General features: G+C 49.4%; 1 protein-coding gene across 3 annotated transcripts in view; it reads left to right on the top strand.

Moving 5' to 3' along the window:
- The first annotated feature begins 431 nt into the window (after positions 1-431).
- bcor (BCL6 corepressor) overlaps positions 432-19,961 on the top strand; it is a 33,150-nt gene continuing 13,620 nt past the window's right edge. Inside the window, exons 1-8 of one of the 3 annotated variants that reach the window (XM_039600070.1) lie at positions 432-1,002; positions 1,134-1,289; positions 10,398-10,479; positions 10,673-13,819; positions 15,319-15,375; positions 15,922-16,081; positions 17,122-17,460; positions 18,540-18,824. In XM_039600070.1, the coding sequence (XP_039456004.1) occupies positions 986-1,002; positions 1,134-1,289; positions 10,398-10,479; positions 10,673-13,819; positions 15,319-15,375; positions 15,922-16,081; positions 17,122-17,460; positions 18,540-18,824 (4,243 nt within the window). In that variant the 5' untranslated portion in view covers positions 432-985. Of the gene's footprint in view, positions 1,037-1,133; positions 1,290-10,397; positions 10,480-10,672; positions 13,820-15,318; positions 15,376-15,921; positions 16,082-17,121; positions 17,461-18,539; positions 18,825-19,961 lie in introns of all 3 variants that reach the window. The other 2 variants (XM_039600069.1, XM_039600071.1) reach the window with 2 other exon arrangements.

Below are 19,961 nucleotides of genomic sequence, written 5' to 3'. Positions count from 1 at the left end.
AATAAGGAAGCTAAGAAGATGCTGCTGTTAAAAACATAAACCCCCATGTATGTGTGGTTAGGTTAGAGTATCAGGTCATCTTAATTACCTTCACTCTTTCAAGAGACAGAAACAGATTTACATGCATATATGTAACTTTTCGTTATGTCTCTTTATATATTTAAACACAAATGTCCGTGTATCTGTTACTAAACTGCACATTGAGATCTAGAAACCCAAGTCCTTCATTGAACTTTTCCTTTAGTCAAATACCTATTTTCATTTTTCATCACTGAATTATTCTCAGTTAAAACCTCAGCTATTCCTGTTTTGGAGTTTCGGCGGCTCTCGTGTGTGTGTGTCGGTGTTTCTGTGTGTGTCTCTCTTTGCGCGTGCGCGCGCAGTGAGTGCCGTGAGCTGGAGGCTTATGGTAATTGCGGTCTCCCGACTGGCCTTCTGGGTAGAGCTGCGCGAGTGGGAGTGGAACGAGCCGCACGGTCTCGGCAGCGCTCATCCATTCTGTGCGGCACTCCCCGTACAGCTCCGTGCGTCCTCGGTGCGAACCGAGGGCTCCGACCGGGCTGTTGTCTACGATCCTCGAAGGAAACGCGCGGGACGGAAAGCTACACGGAATAACCTTCAGCAAACCCTCTGCGACACAGATTCCGCTGTCGGAGAGGACATGGAGTGACGGAGAGCTGGAGAAAGGGGCTTTTTCCGAGGACGGCGTGCTCCGCTGAAACCCAACATGGCGCTGCTGCGCGGTACGGCCGAGCTGAATTAATTTCTCCGCGAATTCGCCGACCTCGTCACCTGTATCCTTCAGGGGTCCGGGCCATACGGCGCAGTGCTCTCCGACTTAAAGGACCTTAACGGATTTTCTTTAGTGGATTTCTCTGTATCCTGCCGTTTGTTTTTGCTCGGCGCAGGATCTTTTTTTGTTTTTGCTTTATGGAAACCCAAGTGACATTTTCAGCAGCAAAAACTCCGCTTGAAACATAGTGGAATGGATGAGAGCTGCTTGTAGACAAAAGAATAAAGACCCAAAGCTTTATATGTAAGACTTGTTTTGTTTTATGACAAGTGAGTAACCTGTTAGGCACTTTTAGTTGTTTTTTTTTTTTCTCCCTCTGGCCGGGATCGTCTGTCTCCAGCGGACAGGACCGTGACCGGGCAAGTCTACGTACGCACGGATCGCTGCCCTTCCAGTTAACTTGGGAAAAAAACAGGGGGGAAAAAGAAGAAAAGAAAAAAATAAGGCGTGAGTTGGGGCGCGCTGAGCACGGTTGGAACTTGCACCAATTAACCAGGTGAGGCAATCAATGGCAAATCAGAACCTATTTTCTTTAACGTGTGTCTTTGATGTGAAATCCCTCGCGTGACGATCGAAAACGTGCAGCGCTCAGTTTTTTTAATGGCAGTATAACGGCCAAGATGTTTTAAATGATCCTGTGTTTTCATGTGGTTTGTTTTTGATTAAAAACAGTCCCCTCGTGGGGCTGAATGTAAGCGCGATCGTCCAGTGTTGTGCGCAGACTGGGGAGAGGATCGGCCACTTCTAAGAATAGCGCATAGGGTGGTCTTTGTGCGTTTCGGCGGGGCAGTGGCATGTGGTTGATAAATAACACACACACACGCACACACACACACAATTATCCGAGCATGAGTTTGCCCTTTTAACAACTGCCCTGTCAAGCTGATAGAGGTGAGAAGGACATCCCAGAGATTAGCGAACTTGAAAGTGGCGCCGTCCTCGAAGGTGACTATTCAGGCTTTTCGCACCCTATTGTGTGACGAAGAGCGTGAGTGTGCCTGTGGGGCTGAGGGTAGGTAGGTAGTGTGTGTGTGTGTTTGTGTGCGTACGCGTGTACGTGCGCGCACACGGGAGCTTCTGCGCTAAACAAGGTTACGGAATCCAGCCTCGCCCTGCCAAAGGCGAGCGAGCGCTGCTGCTTCGTTTATGCACAGTTCAGTTCAGTTGGAGGGCATCCCCGTGGTGTGTGCGTATATGTGTGTGGGGGGGGGGGGCTGTTGGTGTGCCGCGGAGTGTGTGTGTGTGTCGCGGGGGAGGTTTGGTTTGGACGGAGTGGACGCTGATGATCTCTTGTCTCATCAAAGGTATAGCGCTGGGGGAAGAGACGGGACGCGGGGGCTGCACCGCTCACCTTCGTGTCTACTTGATGGAAACCGCTTTGTCTCTCGCTCTCGCTCTCTCCCCACTCACACGCCGAGTCTTGCAGGTGTTTTCGGATATGACTTTGCGTTACACTCATACAGGCACACTTGCTGTATGACTAGGCTTTGCAATGCAGGGGATTATTCTTTGCGCACGGAGACTCGTCGTAGCGCCAGTTTGGATCTCTCCCCCCCTTCCCACCATCTCCACCTCCCCTCCTCCCGGAGCTCCGATACGCGCTGCTCTCTTGTACAGAGAATGTGTCACCGGGACGTTTTTAATAAAAAAAAAAAAAACCCCCAATTACTAATAATAATGATAAACTTCCCGTCACGATCGTTTTCTTCACCCCCCCCCCCCACACACACACACACACCACACACACACACACACACACACAAACACTCACTCCACTGACTTACACTGCGCTAACTTTAAAAATCGTTTTCGCCACCCTCCCCACGCTGTTGTGCGCGACGTCAATCGGCGCGATCCGCTTCTTCCACAATTGCAGTTTAATTGAAAATAAGCGCCGCGAGGCGCGTTGGATGCGTTCCAAACTGAGTCGTCTTTTACCTCGCGATTCTTTGAAGCTCCTCTGTGAGCAACGCAGACTGATTTTCACGCGCGTCAAAGCAGCGTTTATGCGAAGTTGGGTTTTTTGTTTTTTTTCATTTATTAGAAGGTTGATGTTATCGGACCACATTTTCCACCGCAGACAAGACAGTGAGAGAGATTCGTATCTGGGGAGTTTTCCTTCTGTGCTGCCCTGCCTGCTGCCTGTCCTGGAGCCACGCATGCACTAATTAGGGGACGCTCTCTTAGGACGATCGATGTGCCTCATATTGGCTGGCTCCAGCTCATTGACGAGCTGAGTGAGGGAAGCAGCTACTAAAAAGACCACTTCAGCCCCCAGCAGCCAATCCGCGCAGGATAAACGGTCGAAGAATCACTTGTAATAACGCGAACGTCTGACGGCTGCCAGCAGGCTGCAGGAGCAGGACCTCGTGTTGGGACACTGGAAAGGGGTGGGTGTGTGGGTGGAGGGGTCAGTTTCAGGTGGCTTTGAGTCAGAATAAAAGAGCTGTTTATATTTAAATTAAACGTCGGTCTTACTTGGGATGGCAGAGAAAAGCTGGACATCTGGAAGGCATTTATTTGAAGTTAAATGTGACTTTGCGTGACATTTGGGGAGGACAGTGGGACTAATTACTTACTGAAAGGGTATTTTTAAGTTTAACTTCTATTACAATTGAAATAACTGTTCAACAACTTTTGCTTGTGTGTTCAGTGACGATCTCAGGTTTAGTCCGACTTGGGTTTATTTTTTTTCTCGGTGTCCAAAAAAACAGTTACGCACGGATTTCATTGCGCCCCGTGGAATAAACACTATCTGCAGAAACTTTGACGGCTGCTTAGTTTGATTCGTCTGCAATAGAGTCTGGTTCCCAAGCGCTGCGCGCCGTGGAAGCCTAAAACAAATACTTCGCATTTGTGTGGGCCGAGTTTATTTTTAGCGAAAGCTCGTCGGACTGTTTTGCGCATCATTTTTCCACTGTGCGCCGTGAAGTCAGTGTGGGACTGATCTGTTTTCCAGGTGTCGGAACACAGAAAGGGAGGGCTGCTTACGCTAGATTGACATACTTGAGTTTTCTCTCTCGCGCTTTTCACACGAGAAGACTTCACACTTCTTCCACAAACAGTGTTGTATTGCCAAGGCCCATTAACTGTCAGAGTGCGGTTCAGTGCCACCCCCACCCCCATTTAGCAAAACAGGATTGCATCTGGTGCTAATTTTATTAATTAGACATCATTTAGAATCAGAAACGTGCAAAGAAAAGAGGGGGTTTATTAATTACTTTCACCTTTGCCAGCGTCACCTCGCTTGCATACGTACAGCCAATTCATGTGCAGGTTTTTAATCAGCAGAGGTGGGGAAGTGATGTGTGAAGCATTAAAGCCATTTGAGCAGGCAGACGTCGAGAAATCCGCAGTTGTAAAAAGCGCAGAGGTCCGTGTATACTGATGGGCGCACAGTTCACCTAGAGGCAGCAGCAGCCTCGGGGACTGCCGGACTTATTGTCCCGCTGAGTGATGTGTGTCAGCGTAGTGCTCCGCGGGCGGGTGGGGGGGCTGGAGCTCTGCTTGCCTTTTAAGAGAATAGAAACAACCCTCACCACCTCCATTTTAAACCAATTAACCCCCCCGGTGTTTGTCCGCTTCTAATCCGGAATCAATAGGGACCACGCGGGGAATATTGTGAGCAGAGAGAGCGTGTCATTACAATCACGAGACCCGCTCCTGATTATCAAACCTTCCGAGCTCTAAATAGTCGAGCTGAGGAGGGGGGGGGGGGGGGGGTAAAATTCGTCAAAAGAAATGCCCTGTGTCCCGGTAAACATCCAGACAGAAATATGAAGGCGCTCTTATTGTTGTCGCGCTCCTTTGTGTGTGTCTGTGTGTTTGTGTGTGTGTGTGTGTGTCTCTCACACGCATGGATATAAAACAACAGGCTCGTCGCTGCCGGCGCTGCACTCGCTGCTGAGGCGAGATGCGTGTGAACAAAAGCGGGAGGCACGGCAGAGAGCCGAGGAGAGATCGGTTTTCCAGGCGCTGCGCAGCTCCCGGAGGAGACGTCACGGTTTGATTGAAGCTATGCTCCATGCTGGCCTCCCGGGACCTCGCGATGAAACGGGAGAACCCACCCTCCCCTCCGCCTTTTCTTCCCCTTTCCCTCCTCCTCTCGCTCTCTCTCTCTCTCTCTCTGAGAGAGAGAGCTTTTTGTTTCGACGAGGTCTGGAGCTCACGGGTCACTTCCCCTCCCACCCCCTCTCTCCACTGCTTTACCCACACAGAGAGGGGGGGGCACATAGCATTATTCTTTCCTCTAGCAGCTGCTTTCTGGCGCCGATGACCCAGGGATGTTGGTTTAATAGCGATTTTTCTTTTGTAATCTTTTTTTTTTTTTTTTTTTTAGACATTTGCTTATTTTACAGCAGCGATCGCTGATAAATGTCATCAGTGGTGGCTTAATGTAACGTGAACGAGTGGGGTGGGGGGAGGGGGGCTGTAATTAAAGTCTAAATCTCACTCTGAATGGATTTAGTTTGCTGACCTCGCTCTGGCCCGCGGTGTGATTGATTTAGCGGCAGAGTGATGATGACACACCTCACCTCCTTCCTCCCGAGTCTCTGCAGGCTCGGTCTTGAAGCTTTTTTCCCTTCTCTTTTTTAGACCGCGTTGCGCCTCGGGCATCTCTGACGAAATCCCACAGACTCTTGGCAACGCAGCAGGTTAATAGCGACAGGAGTTTATTACGCCGACAGTCTTCAAAGCCAGGAATGCGTCATGCGCTGTCTGCACGGAACATCGCTCGAGCCTGTGTCGGCCGCGGAGCTTTTGACCTCGAGGTGGGGAGGGTGGTCACTTGGGTCGTACCGTGAGGGTAAACACTTAATTGTTTCAGCAGAGATTGTCTGGCCTAATTTACAGGGCGCAGTTAATTAAGCAGCGCGTGTGAAAAGAGGCAAAACATCCTCTTGTCTCCGTCTGCGCGAAACACTTTGGAACTTCAGCCTTTGGAAAGTAGCGAACAAATAGAGGGCACATGAAAGAGGATCATTCCTTCATCATCATGTGCTTTTATCAGAAACACATGAAAGCAATGCCAGCGTTTCCAAAAACCTCCGGTAAACGCGGGCCGGCTCGTGCATGCGCATCTCTGTTACAATCGGGTCCTTTGGTGGCATAAAGAGCCATTTAGTCCTCATTTGGCCTGGGATGAATAGAGCCAGTTCAGCAGCCGCCGCCCGAGCCCTGGTGACAGCACTGGAGGGAGAGCGAGGGGGGAGGGGGGCTCACAATGTCGCCGTTGTTGACGGCCGTGTTGCTGCGGGGGGGAACTGAACCGTGCACCGACTTGCGTGCGGCTGTGCAGCGGCCCGGGAGGACGCGGGGGGCCCTTGTTTACAACTGCGCCGCTAATAATGTGACAGCTGAAGAGGCGCCGCCATCTCTCCTTCCAGCTCCGCGCTCCGGCAGCAGCGCGCCTCTCCTCCGAGTCCCCGCACAACATTTATCTCCTCCATCTCCTGCTCACCCCCCACCCCCTCCCTCCACTTTGCGCTCACAGCTCTGTTAAATCTGAAACTACAGCGAGAAACAGCGTGTCAGCTTTCCATAGATTGCGCAGCCTGCGCTGAGATGATCAATTGGTCCATTTGGCACGCGTCGGCCCGATAATCAATAACCATTAAAATTGGGCCGGCGTTCTCTTCCGAGTTTTTTTTTTTTCCCTTTCCCGGCTCATTACGGTGCTGGGTGTTAATGCCGGGGATCGGGTGACCTGAGGCGGTGGAGTTTGTAGCCAGACTGTAGTTGCTGTTCACGCTGTTCACGTGTTTTGCCGCAGATGTTCTCCGCCGTGTGCGCAAAAAAATTCCTTTCGTTTCGAGTGCGCGTAAACACACCGCCGTCACGGTGATCCCGTGTGTGGGAGAGCGGGTGCGTGTGCGCGCGCACCCGTATTTAATCCATGTTTATCCCCACCCCACCCCCGTCGCTGCGGAGATTATCCTGCGTCACAGTGCATTTTTTTCTTTTTTCTTTTTTTTCAGAGCTGATCGCAGCTCTGCCGCTTCAGAGAGTCTGGCAAAGCTCCAGGGACAAAGAGCGAGAGGGCGCCTATGTAGCCTACACTCTCCCCCGGCGCACAGCAGAGACCCGCCGCCCGGTTTCCTCGTTTAGTCTGAGAGAAATTCAACAACAGGGTCGCGCGGCGGGCTGATCGTAAAAACGGAACAGCCGTGCTTAATATATGTCCCGAGCTCTTTCACTGAAACGTATCTAGGCGGTCATTTATCAACTTTTAAAAGGAGATGAGGCCTACACACGCGCGCGCGTTATTGGTATGCACGCAACCACTGCGCTGCGCGGGGAGAGGCCTCAGCCCTGGAGGAAATGATGAGTGGTGCCGGTGTTTGTTCTGGTGCGCCTGCCGCGGGTCACTGAGAGTTCAAGTCGCTGTCATCGGAGACGGGAAACAAAGGAGAAAGGAGGGAGAAGCGGGACTGTCTTCTGGCTCTCCTCTCCTCTCCTCCCTCTCTCCTTCTTTTTTTCATCAGTCTGTCTCTTCGGCTTTGTTTACAGCTGCTCCGTTGAAACGCAGCGCTGAAACCAGGTTCCGCTAAAAAACACCCGGTGGTTTTCAGTTTAATGGTGCGCGTCGGGGCTGCGCTCCAGCGGTCTGGTTTATAAACGCAGCAGCACCGACCGCTGCCCCCCCTCCCTCCCTCCCTCCCTCCGCCTGCTGCAGGCCAGCGTGATGGATTGGACGGCCGTCGGGAGTTGTTTGTTGCGCAAACTATTCTTAGCCAGTGGGGTTGGGCGTCAACACGCTGCCTTTTCCCTTCTCTCCCACCTCCTGCTTTTCTTTTCATTTTTTTCTTTCCATCTATCCACTTACAGTGAGAAAGTATGTCAGGACTTACTCCCGGAAAATCCTCAAACACCTATTTTACAGGGTTCTAATGACACCTTATCTGCTGGCGTCTTGATAGCCTGTAGGCCCTGATTTAATCTCTTCCTGCCTGCACACGCGATGTGGATGTGAGCTGAGCAGCAGGTTTTAAAGCGTCTAAAACAAACACCAGCCCATTTATCATATTAACATAAACATATGAATATATATCCCATTAATGTAGCACTGCTTTAGGAGGCAGAAAGAAAGCTTTAGCGTTTTCGCGCAATTCTGAAGTTCATGCCAGAGACAGTCCGCAGACGCCCATTCTGCCCCCCCAGCGTTTATCAGGTGTCTCATCGTGACTTTTGCCCCGATACAACCTCTTATCTCGGCCCTGGTGCTGCTCATTTCATCTAAGAAACGGGAGTCTGACTAAAAATAGTCTAGGGTAGAGATAGTACTGTCATAAAACGCTCGATCTCCAAGTTGTTGTTTTTTCCTTCCAGAGAAGCTCAGCAGATTTATGTGTTTATGATAAAGGGAAACATTTCAGAATCAGAAAGACTTTATTTATCTCCAAGGGGCAATTTTACTGTATTAGCGGCTGAAGTTTTCTTCCATTTGGACAGAAACGCTGGTAAAGGTTTGAATGAGGGTGTTTTGTGTCCGCTGCTGTTGTAGCTGTTTGCTCTGGTTGAGCGCAGACTTTTCAGTGCAAGCGCAACACGATCCGCTCTTTGAGAGCGGCACGCAGAGAAACGCGCTGAGGAAGGAGCGATGTGATTTCTCAACAGCGTCCGCGTGCACTGACGAAACTCCTGCAGCTGAACACGTGGTCGTACACACGTGCGTATACACCGTCTCGCTTTTGCCCACGAACGCGCACACACGCTACCCGTTTCGCTTCCGTCAGACGCGGATGATGTTGATGGTGGACTGGCGGCGGAGTTGTGGCTCAGGGTGGTGGTGGGGGAGGATGGGACACGGAGAAGCCGTGTCGAGGGGCCCACAACAGGCTGATTAATGTGCCCCGGGTCACGGCAATAAAAGTGGCGTGCCAGCGGCGCGGCAGCGAGGCGCAGAGGCGTTTTACTGCAATGATCGAGGGGCCGTGTTTCTCTGCAAAGCTTCATTTTTTCCCCTCTTTAAAGCCTCTTCTCTCTCACTGTCGCTCACCGCACTCCTGTGTGTGCTTGCTTACCACGGCTACCCTTCAAAAAGGAAAAAAAAAAAAAAATTACGGTAATTAGGAATCGAGTCAGAATTCAAAGTAAAATATTTCCAAAATCCTGAAAAGGGGATCAAATTTAAACATTTTTTTCATCCTTTCATCTGTTTGATGGTTTTATTACATTTTTAATTTTTAGGGGGAAATGAAGCAGACCATTCTGTTGGTGTTAAGATACCACTTGACCCGTTAAGGGTCCGAAAATATTTAATTAATATCTCTATTTTGACATTTGCGCAAATAAAATATTTGAAACCGTGTGTGTGTGTGTGTGTGTGTGTGTGTGTGTGTGTGTGGTATGTGACACATTGTTTTTCAGGGCATTGTGATGTCACTGAGGCAGTAATGAACATGCAGGGTTGACGTCGGTTGCCACTGCTCTTAAAAAAAAAAATCCTCGCTCTTCGGAAAGTTTCTGTACATTTGCTTTCCCAGCAGTTTAATTAAATTAGGCGTGTTTGGTTCTTTTCCCCCTTTTGAAATCGGACTCATCAGCACCCAGCTGAGAAAAGCACAGGTTTAGCAACCAGTTGTTGAATCTGTTGTCTTCAGAATTTGTTGCAGTAATGAATAATTGATAACCATCCTCTTGTAACTTCTCACATTTTCCCTATCATTACAAAAATACAACAACAATAACCCTGTTGTGCTCTGGCGCTTTAAGGAAACTCTAATCTATACTAAACACAAGACGTTAAAAGGACGTTTCACACAAACGGGGGTCTTGATGAAGATTTCTTTTTCTTCTTTCTTTTTTTGTCACTACCTCTGGGGTTTAAAAAAAGTTTCCCCTTCTATTGTCAACTTAATTTTTAAAATTTATGATTTATTTTTCAAATCTATGGTTTATTTAAAATTTTGCACAGTCGTCTCTTTTCTCTTGCTGCCTGCTATTCTTTTCGTGTGTTTGTGTGTGCGTGCGTGTTCTGGTGTGAGTGTTTGTTGATCTGAAGCTCTGTGTTGGCGGGTGGTAAATGGTCTCCCACCGAATTGGTCTGTGATGCATAATCTTCCCTCGCTCTGCTGGCTGAGGCAGCCGAGGGGGCAGGTCAAAGAGGGCACAGAAAAACCAGTGTGTGAGGAACGTGACTGAATAGATGCAGCTTCACAGTGCACGTCTAGCCCAAGGGTGGGCAGGTTGGGGGTAATGGGAGGGGGATATGGGGATGGGGGAGATGTTGACAGATTAGAAGGGGCGGGAGTGGGGAGCCCACACTGTGCTTTCATCTCTAGCGAGCGCTTCAGTGGACAGTGCCATTTTGTCGCTCTTGCCTCGTTTCACTTGCACATCCCTGGACTGCGTTTAATCCCTGTTTAGCAGAGACACATTTGTTGCATAATTTAAGTCCTGGTAAGAATTAAAATGTGTTTTCTCTTTTGAAATCTTATGAACTCGCTTTTTTGTAATTGTTTGTTTGGTTCTTTTTGTTTTTTGCTTTTGCAGCAGGATTGCAACACAGCTGCGGTGCATGCCTGCGTGTGTGTGTGTGTGTTTGTGAGCGTGTGTGACGGAGCCAAGACACTGACAGCTAACTGTTTGCTCATCTCCACAGGGCAACATCTGTTCGTGATGTCGATGCTGAGGCACAAACCAACCTGGAACTAAGACAAGGGAACCATATCGCACAAAACATGGCAAGTCCCCGTGCTCATCCCCATGTACAGATTGTACTCATTTGTCGCATAAGTCACTTTAGCAAAAACAAGCCAAGATTTTCTTTTTCAATCTTTAGTAGTATTTTTTTCTTTTGTTTTTGTGCTGATGTACGGATAGGATTTTTTTAATTTTTTTTTGTGCTAATAGATGCTTTTTCCTTTGTTGCTGCAGGTGGATGCAAGGTTGACGCCCCTGGCAGCGATGGGGCTGGACCGAAGCACTCTTTTACACGATGGGCTTCATCTCCATGGTGGGGTTGTGTATCCAGGGATCAGAGCACTTCAGGCAGAGAAGGGCAGAGACGCGCCTGCACTTCCACTCACTTATAATAGGGATGGACTCCCAGAACTCATCTACAAGCCTGATGGCCCTCTGGACAGTCGTAAGACGGCGAATGGATACCTAGGCCTCTACAAGGGCGCTCATCCAAGTCTCCACAAGCCCGTGCTGGTTCCTGGAGCCGAAGGTCTCGGCTTGGAACGCAGAGTAGGCCCTGGAGAGAAAGCATCTGAACTGGGCTTGGCAAGTGCTGGTAGCAGCTACCTCCGCATGCCGTGGCTCAGCCCTTACCCTGAAGCGAGCATGTATCCCTTCATGGACACATCCAAGTATGCAGCTCTAAACATGTACAAAGCCTCTTTGCTCAGCCAACCCAACCCCTATCTTCCCCAGCACCTGGCCTATCCTTCTCTGTGTGCAGCCCAGGGAGGCAGTGTTACCCCTGCTGCAGCGGTCTCTGCTGCTGACAGGCTCTATTATATGCCTCCCTATCCTGCTTCTCCCATCTCTTCACCCCTGGTGGCACCACCTATGAGGATTCCTGCAGTCACAGTAGCCCCAACATCACTGGTACACTGCCAAGACAAGGGGCTTGGTGTTGCACCTCCGTTTGCACAGCAGCTTCACCAACCCTCACCTCTTTCTCAGCACCATCAAGCTTCTATAGACAGGGACCGCTCACCTAACAGGAGTATCAGACCGAGCAGACCTCCGTCCAGGAAGGGCTCTAGCAACAATATTAATACAAGTAGTACTATTACTAGTGGTAACAGTAGCCTGCCTACTGATTCCTCTCCTCGTGTTTCTTCTCGCCTGCCACAACCTCCCCTTCCTCCTGCTCTCCTCGACAATTCACTGGATTTGCAAAGGCCGGTTGCCAGGATAGGACAACCGGTGTCGTCCACTTCCTCAATATCTGCCTCATCCACGTCTGCACAGTCCATTCCTCTTACATTCTCTGTTAGCAGCATGGCATCAGAGCAGCCCTCTCCTGCCCGACCCAGCCCCCACAAATCAAGGCCAAGAGATGGGGCCCCTGAACCCAGAAATGCAGGAGTTGAGAAAAGACCCAGCAGGTCTCCCTCCAAAGCCAGCTCTGAGAGGCCAGCTCACCAACCACAGGCAACCAAAGACCCAGCAGAGAAGCCTTTGGATTTGTCTGGAAGAATGCTAGACTTTGGATTGCCCTCCAATGGATTCCCGGTTAAGATGGACGCTTCAGGTCCACGTTATGGACTTCCCCCTAACAGAGAGCTCTTAAAAGAAAACCTTTGCCCTTCTCCCCGTCCACATTGTGTGGTCAGCAGCACTTCTTCAAAGGTCTCAGACAGGCCAGAGATGATCAGCACTTTACACTCCACCTGGGTCGTACCTAGTCCATCACCTTCTCACGCACAGCACACACCGGGCCTGCCCACCTCCCCGAGACCTAATACAGACCTGGGTCTTTCACAAACTAAAGGCTCCTCACCCTCTGTTATCAAAAGTAAAGGTCTAGAGAGAGTACTCCCTCAGCAACGTAGCTCATCCTGTCCAAGGATAGAAGAGCCCAGCCACTCTTCGACTCAACCATCTGGCACTTCTGTGGTCAACTCCAGGGCTCTTTCTCCCAAACATAATGGTGAGTGGGTCAAACACAGCCCCAGCCAGTCAGAACATCCACCAGCTGTGGGTCACCACAGGGAGGGAACAGAGAAGCCTTCCCAGACCAGTAAGAGAGCTGAAACGACCCCAGATATGCCATCTTACAAGAGGCACTGTGTAGAGAACGGTCATCCTTCTGGACATCTGTACCTTTCACAGAATGAACCTTATCTAAACCACAGCTTGGCTTATGCCAACAGATACCTACCCTACCCCATCACAGACAACATGACAATACATTCTGTGCCAATTGGAGGAAAAGGCCCAGTTTACCCTCACCAAGTACTGCTGGGCAGCAACAGCCTTTATTCAACCCACCTGGCAGCAAAACACCCTTTACCATACCACAATCTCCCTGGTCCAGGAGGCGAATACCTCACTTATAATTCACAGGAGATGGCCCATCCCTTGATGCAGACGCACTCTGACAACAAGCTGGCAGAAAGGGCAGATGCAACACTGAAGTCCCGGGGACAGGAGAAATCTCGGGGAACTGTTGAAGAAGGTGGAAGCCACAGAGATAACAACACTGGGAAAGAGATAGGCGAAGGAAACCAAATGAAGCCTGACAGGGAAGCTGGAGCACAAGGACAGTGTGGCAGTCAAAGCAAACACCCCTCTTCCTCTTTAACATCCAGAGAAAAGATTGTCTGCATTGACCTTGTACACTCAGACACAGATATGGAGACTACACCATCAAGCCACAAACAACATTCTGCAGAGACCAGCACCAAGGCTTCCCAAAATGAATGTTGTCATAGTAACCAAAATCTCACAAAGACTGAGTATGAACCAAAACACCACCTTTCCCTTCCTTATCCGATCCACTCCAGACAGAGCCCTAACCTTAAGCCCAACCACAGTGACAGACAACCAGAAACTCCCTATGGGAGAGCAGAGGTTCCCCAGGACACTGGCTGTGCTGGGGCAACATCTAGCATATCCCCAGCTTCTCCGGGCCTGGTTGCCCGAGCAGAGGAGAGCTGTGAGGAGCAGAGCCCCAGCCCAGACCTTGAAGACCAAGATCAGAGCACCTTGCGCTGTGCTCGAACATCAGGGGAGCGCAGCTCTGGTAGGGACAAAGGGGACAGGGGGGACAGCAGAATTTCTCGCCTTACACAACACTGCACAGATATGGTGAAGAAATCAGACCTGGAAAAAGTCCCCAAGAGAGAGACTGAAAAAGAAGACAGTATTGTCGACCTGGGGGAGTCTCAGGGAGAAGGGGATGAGGAAGAAGACGGTAGCCAGACTTCATCTAAAAACTCTCGTAGATCCAGCCTGGCCAAAAGGATTGCTAACTCCTCAGGCTACGTTGGCGACCGCTTTAAATGTGTCACCACTGAGCTATATGCTGACTCGAGCAAGCTGAGCCGTGAACAGAGAGCTCTGCAGGTAAGGCTGCAAACAACTGTGCACGTTTGTGTATACATGCAATACGTAATGAACTGGGTTTAAGATAATTGATGGGATGGGAGAGGTTGTTATGAGCAACTTTTCTTATGTGCAGACATTTCAAACATACTTTGATTTCTAACATCCACACAGGAATAAAACCTCAAAGGCCACTCTGTTTTCCCCTGCTGCAATATTCAGATCAGCCTATAGAGCAAACCTTGCATGGAATTGGCATACTTTGCATACAATATAATTGCTGTCACGCTACTGTCCTGGCCGTAGATTTGATTGTCCCTTTAGTTTATCATTGTCTTAGGGATCTGGCCAGTCGAGACCCTCCTTAATGGGGTGGCAGTTCAAAGGTTAACCAGAGCTGCCATCTTTGTATGTTGATTAGTGAGCAGCCATTGTAAAGGTTATTTCTGTGCGTGTGTGCGTGTTTGTGTCTCCGTACGTGCTTGTCCTTGTGTGACTGCCTTGGGGCTAAAGCATGTTAGTGCTGAGTGTGCTAAAGAGACATGTACAGTAGTTTGGGAGCATGACTGTGGCACCCTCACAGTTCACACTGCCTTTGGCTACGCTTAACCCCAAGGTTAGGGCCAGTGGAGGGCTTGCAGTGTGCTTAACAACCAACAGCTGCCCTCTTCAGGGTTCCTCTACGGCTTTCTGCATGCCCCCATCCGCCATTCACTATCCTCACCCAACCCACCTCCCTCCGATGGCCTGCCCTGCCTGGTTGCTGTCCAAGGTCATAATTCTCCTCATCCCCGCTCCCGCCATTGGCTAAAATACCAGCCCTCCTAACAAAGATCACATGACCTCTATAAACATACTATTACAGCAGTATCACCTACATTTAGCTATTATCCACTGTCATTCATACATGCACACTGAGCTATTCATTTCAAACTGTTTATGTCTTTCGGGGTTGCCTTTTGCTCAATGCTGAGCACAGAAACACAAAGAAACACTATGCTATATTATCCACTGGCTCAGGGGCAGAAATGTTAATAGGTTGCACATGTCTGTCTATGTTGTGAATGCACCCTAGAAAACTGTGGTTTTTGTCTTTTGTCATGCTTGTCAATCCACAGCTGCAACTCAAAGCTATCAAACACTGGATTTCTGGATGCGTAAAAAAATCAGATGTGGTCTGCTTGGATCACCCCCCGCCACCAAAAAGAAAAAAAGCGAGACAGCTCAAACTGAATTGGTGTCATCAATTATACCTCAAATATCCGTGTTATTTCCATTCAAATTTTCCAATTTGTCACTGGTGCAGTTCAGAAATTATTTGATGGTTTTGATGCAGTGTTAATTGACCTGTTGATTCACTTTAATTTGATTGTTATTTTTGTTGGGATTGTGGCTACCTATTCTGTGTAAAAGAAACATGTGGAGAAACGTAACGTAAATTCATTTATTTAAAAAAAAAAAAAGAAAAAGATGAAATGCTGGACAGATATATTGAGCCCCCCCCCGTTCTAATTGCTTAGATGGAAGTCATATCACGAGAGGGGAGTAATATAAGTCAACCTGCAGCTAACTGGGAGGTCAGTTCTTTACATTTCTTATCACATCTGCCTCTGACGGGCTCTGTCTCCTTTGTACTGTGTATCGCTGCACACTTCTTTTTTTATTTTTCCCCTCCCCACTCCCTTCTTTCCTCCTTTCCTCCTTTTCATCTCCTCTCTCCGCCTCAGGGCTTAGATGTATATGTTTCCAAGCCATGTTTATGTTTCAGGAAGGGAGAAGCCAGGATTTAAGCCCCAGAGCGCATGGACTGACAGTGGCTGCAGTAGTCTAACCTGTGTCTTGACGCCGTGCTTGTGATTTATCTGTCCTCCTTTGTGTCCTGCGTGTATTTGTGTGCGTGTGTGTTGTGAGTGGGGGGGGGAGTGGGGGGAGGTTAATTCTTTTGGCATATTCTTTTTTTGTTTTTTAAGACGATGTGATTTCTCATGCTTTTTTTTTTTTTTGCTTGTGTAGCTGTTGAGGCCAGATTTAGGCTTAGAGAGGTGCGTGTGTGTGTGTGCGCGGCGTGGGCAGATGAGTGGTTTTCATGGGTTTTCTCTGCATTTTTGTGTGTGTACGCACAGCGGGCAATGATGCGGTTCTCGGAGCTGGAGCTGAAGGAGAAGGAGGGCAGCGGTGTGTGTGTGTCTGCCTCGGCAGCAGGACGGGAGCTGGCAGACGGCCAGCGCGGAGAGAGAGTGCTGGAGCACTGCCAACACACCACCAGGCAGGGAGAGAGGGAGGGTGAGTAACCCAGCACCACACACTCACACACACACACATATATACAAGGCATGCACACACACACAGACACTCTGCAAGTGAACACTCACAAAAAAAAGGGACACACACGCACGCAAACAATAGGAGCGTACACACTCGCTCTCATGCACTTGCAGCAAATGCTGAGGCAAGACCGGGTCACTCTAAAAAAAGACACTCTTCCACTCACTCACACACAAGCGCGTCCGTGCACGCACTCTTACACAAGCTAGGCAGCGCAAGCCAATGAGCGGGCAAGAGAGAGACAGCAAGGGGGAGTTTTATTTTCAAGAAGCCTTTTGTGCTTATCTGCGCAGAGAGACGATGGCGAGGGGAGGGCAAGGGGGGAGAAGGAGGGGCAGGGAGTGCGTGAGTGAAAGCTGGGGTGGGGGGGAGTTGGTGGGTGAAAGCGGATGGGAGAGCGCAACGGAAAGAGCGGGGTGGGGTGGGGAGCGGGGTAGTTACATTGGCTGGCAGCCCAGCTGTGTGTTGGAGCGAGGCCGCAGCTGACGTGTGAGCCTAATTATGGCATGGAGAGAGACAGAGAGGGAGTCGACGACGAGAGAGGGGAAGGAAAGGGGGGGGGTTAGAGTCACGCTCTGTGTGAGAAGGGCGTGGTGCGGTCATGGAGGGGGGGGCGGGGGGATGACGAAAAGAGGGAGAAGGAGGAGGGATGGGAGTCGCCGTGCACAACGTGTGCGCAGGATGTTTTCGTGCCTCTCTCTGCTGGAAGTGTGCGCGGCTGCACTGAACCATCAGGCCACTGGCTCGGCTCGCATCAGATTAAAAAGTCTTTACCTCATCAAAGTTTTACTGCCTGTCTTTAAAGCAGAATAAAAGCTGGCTGGTGTTTAACTGGCATTCTCGCTCCGTCAGCCCCCACTAACCACACCTTGTGTCACCCTGTTTCCCTGCTTGTTTTCTGTCTGAAATCTCTTCCCGTGTGTCTGCACCCTTCCCATCATCTTATGTTTATTTTTCCTCTGTTCGCTTCATGCCCCCGTCTTCTCTGCTTTGCTCAGGTGTCCGGCCGGCATACGGAAACAACAGAGTTCCAGTCCTTCAGAGGTGCGGAGGCCAGAGGGAGCCTTTGTCCCATCCTCATGAAGCCCAAGATGGGGTCAGAGTTCCGGGCCAAGGAGGGCTAAAGGATGGTGTCAGGAAGGGGATGAAAGAGTGCGAGGAAGGTCACTGTGTGCCACCCACACTGACGCCATCAAAGGGCTTCCCTGATGAGAGGACTAGCCCTGGCTTTGGGGTCACCAGGAAACGCCCCCTTGGCCTCAAAGCGGAGGAGGAGGACGCAGAGATGGAGGGAGAAAGGGTGATCCACTCGGAGAAAAGAGCCAAGCTTTGTACGGGTGAGAATTTCACAAACACGCCTGCATCTCGCATGCCTCAAATAGCATTCCCTTCTGCTCTTCATCCTCTTTCCATGCATCCTTAGAATTCTGCCCAGTTAGTTTTCCTTCACTGTGTGATGCCGAGCACCGTTTCATCCCTTGTTCTTTTTTAAAAAAAATCCCACTTTTATTGTCACTACTTCCATCCCAATCAATTCCACCTCACATCCGTTCCATCACAACACTCGCTCTTCCTCCCCTTTCCCGCTCTCTGTCCTGTGTTTCGCTCTGTGTGGCAGCCAGCTCTGAGAAGTGTTTAATCCTGCCTTTGAGCGGAGTGCGAGAGAAGCGACGAAGAGGGACAGCCATTCCCTCGGTCTCTCTCTCTCTCTCTTCTTTCAGCACTGCCGTTCCTTCGCTGTGCTTACCCACCCTCTTCAAAGCTGCTCTTTTCTTCTCTTTTCATCTCCTTTCTTTTTTCCCTCATCTGTTTGGGTTTCCTTTTTATTTCTTTTCTCGCTGGCATGCGGTATCGTGCTTGTTCTCCTCGGCACTGGCAGACGAGTCAAATACCCGTCCCCTGTGAATTTCATGGGGGAGAACCCTCCCTCTGCTTTTCCAGCCTTTATTGCTTTGTTTCTCCACCCGACTCTTGACTTCTCTCCCCTTTCACTCCGCAATCTGTCTGCTCTACATCCTGCTCCCTGCCTCTCTTGCCTGGGTGTGTGTCACATGTAAGGCTTAGATGGGGTTTTACCAGCTATAAGAATGTCCTGATTAATGGCCTTTGTTCTTTGTGCTCTGTAGCTTGCATGTCAATATCTACAGTAGTTTTGCACGTTGCAGACTGTGAGAATGACGGCTTTAGAAAGCAGAAAACCTTTTAATCCAAATGTCAACTGAGAGACACTTAGAAGAAATCTTTTAAGTAGCTCATAATGCATTTTTCAGACTATCTAGCGTTTTTTTAAAATGACCTTTTTATAATAACTGAGGCTCGAGAGCTTGCTCTTCACATCTTTGCATCGAGGTTTAAACGCAAAAACCATAAAATTGTTGCGTTTCAAGCAACATTCTGTGTTTGTGTTCATCTGCAGACGAGCGTGAGAAAGCCAGCGCGGACGACGACGACGACGAGGAGGTGCGGAAGCTCAAAGTCTGCATAGAGCTCAAGGGACTGCGACTCAGCAAACCCGCCGCTGGCGCTGCTTCCCCTGATGGGTCCCAAATCAAGCAGGAGAGACCATGGCCTCAGCCCCGATTGGTTAGCCCTACCCAGGGCTTGCGTGAACGCAAGATCAGGCCCGGCGAGCACGAGGACAGAGCCGCAGCGCAGAGAAGCGAGATCAACAGGAAATGGGGCTGCGAGAAGCTGCCTAATGGTAAGAGTGAACCACCAGCCGTACAAACCGCTGAGTTCAGCTAGGGTAACGGAAATCTATCTTTGGCTCACGTTTCACTTTCTTGTTGAGCAGTCTGTCTTTAGGGGATTTCCCAAAAGCTGCCAGAGAGCACGAAGGGGGGGGGGATTCTTCCCCTGCCAGGGTAAAGGCTTGAGGAATCACAAAAAGGGGGACGCAGAGAACCACAAGATGAAATGCCCCTCACCACCCTCCCGGTGCGTGTAGATTTAGGCTTTTTTTTTCATGTTGAGCTGATCTGCAGCGGAATCTCTGTGAGGACGATTAAAAGGCAAATGAGGGGAAGTGGCTGGTGGAGGTATGTGTGGGCAGGTGTAGTGTGACTAATGTGTGATCAATTATTCTTTTTCTTTCCCCTTTGTTGGGTGGGTGAGGTAGAGGGGTCTTACTAAAGCCAGGGCTTTCCCTTATGAGAAACGCCAAATGGCGTCTCCGAGGCAGAAGAGAGAATAAAAGAGCAGTGGAGAGATTAAAGGAAGTGAATAAAGCAGAAGAGGGTTTGAGTATTTTCTGTCGAAACCACAGACCATTACTGGGCACTGATTTTTTTTTCTTTCTTTCTTTCTTTCTTTCTTTTTAATAATATATATTTATTTAATTACCTCTCACCTGTGACAACGGTTGTGTTGATGGTGACTGTGGTTATTCCACTGTGTCTATCCGTGTGTGTGTGTTTTTTTTTTTTTTTTTTTTTTTTTCCCCCTTCAGAAAACCACTAATCACATGAAATGCATAAATCTGCCTGTTAAGGGTATCGCATTGTAAAAGGCTGTTGTCTCTGCAACAAATTGCTGTTATTAAATTGTTATTCTAAAAGTTGTACTGCAGCAGAAATCAGACCTAGACCACATCGCGGAGTAGATTAAAGCGTGTTTGCAACGATCCTTAGGAGCAAATGTATTTCCAATAAGCTTTTTGACATTGAGGTTTCAAGGGCAGCTTTTTTATTTTTGTGTAAATATGTACTATAAGAGGCCGAAACCAGACAGTGCCACATTTGTTTAAGGAGATTACTCCTAGCTGTGTCCTTGCTGCAGTGAAGAAGTGCACAGGAATCACTATAGCGGTGTTTATGCGAGCTTGCGTGCGAGAGTGTGT

Source organism: Oreochromis aureus, linkage group 16 (assembly GCF_013358895.1).
Source record: "Oreochromis aureus strain Israel breed Guangdong linkage group 16, ZZ_aureus, whole genome shotgun sequence".
NCBI lineage: Eukaryota > Metazoa > Chordata > Actinopteri > Cichliformes > Cichlidae > Oreochromis > Oreochromis aureus.
The sequence above is the reverse complement of the archived record's forward strand: the minus strand, read 5'-3'. Positions and strand labels throughout refer to the sequence as shown.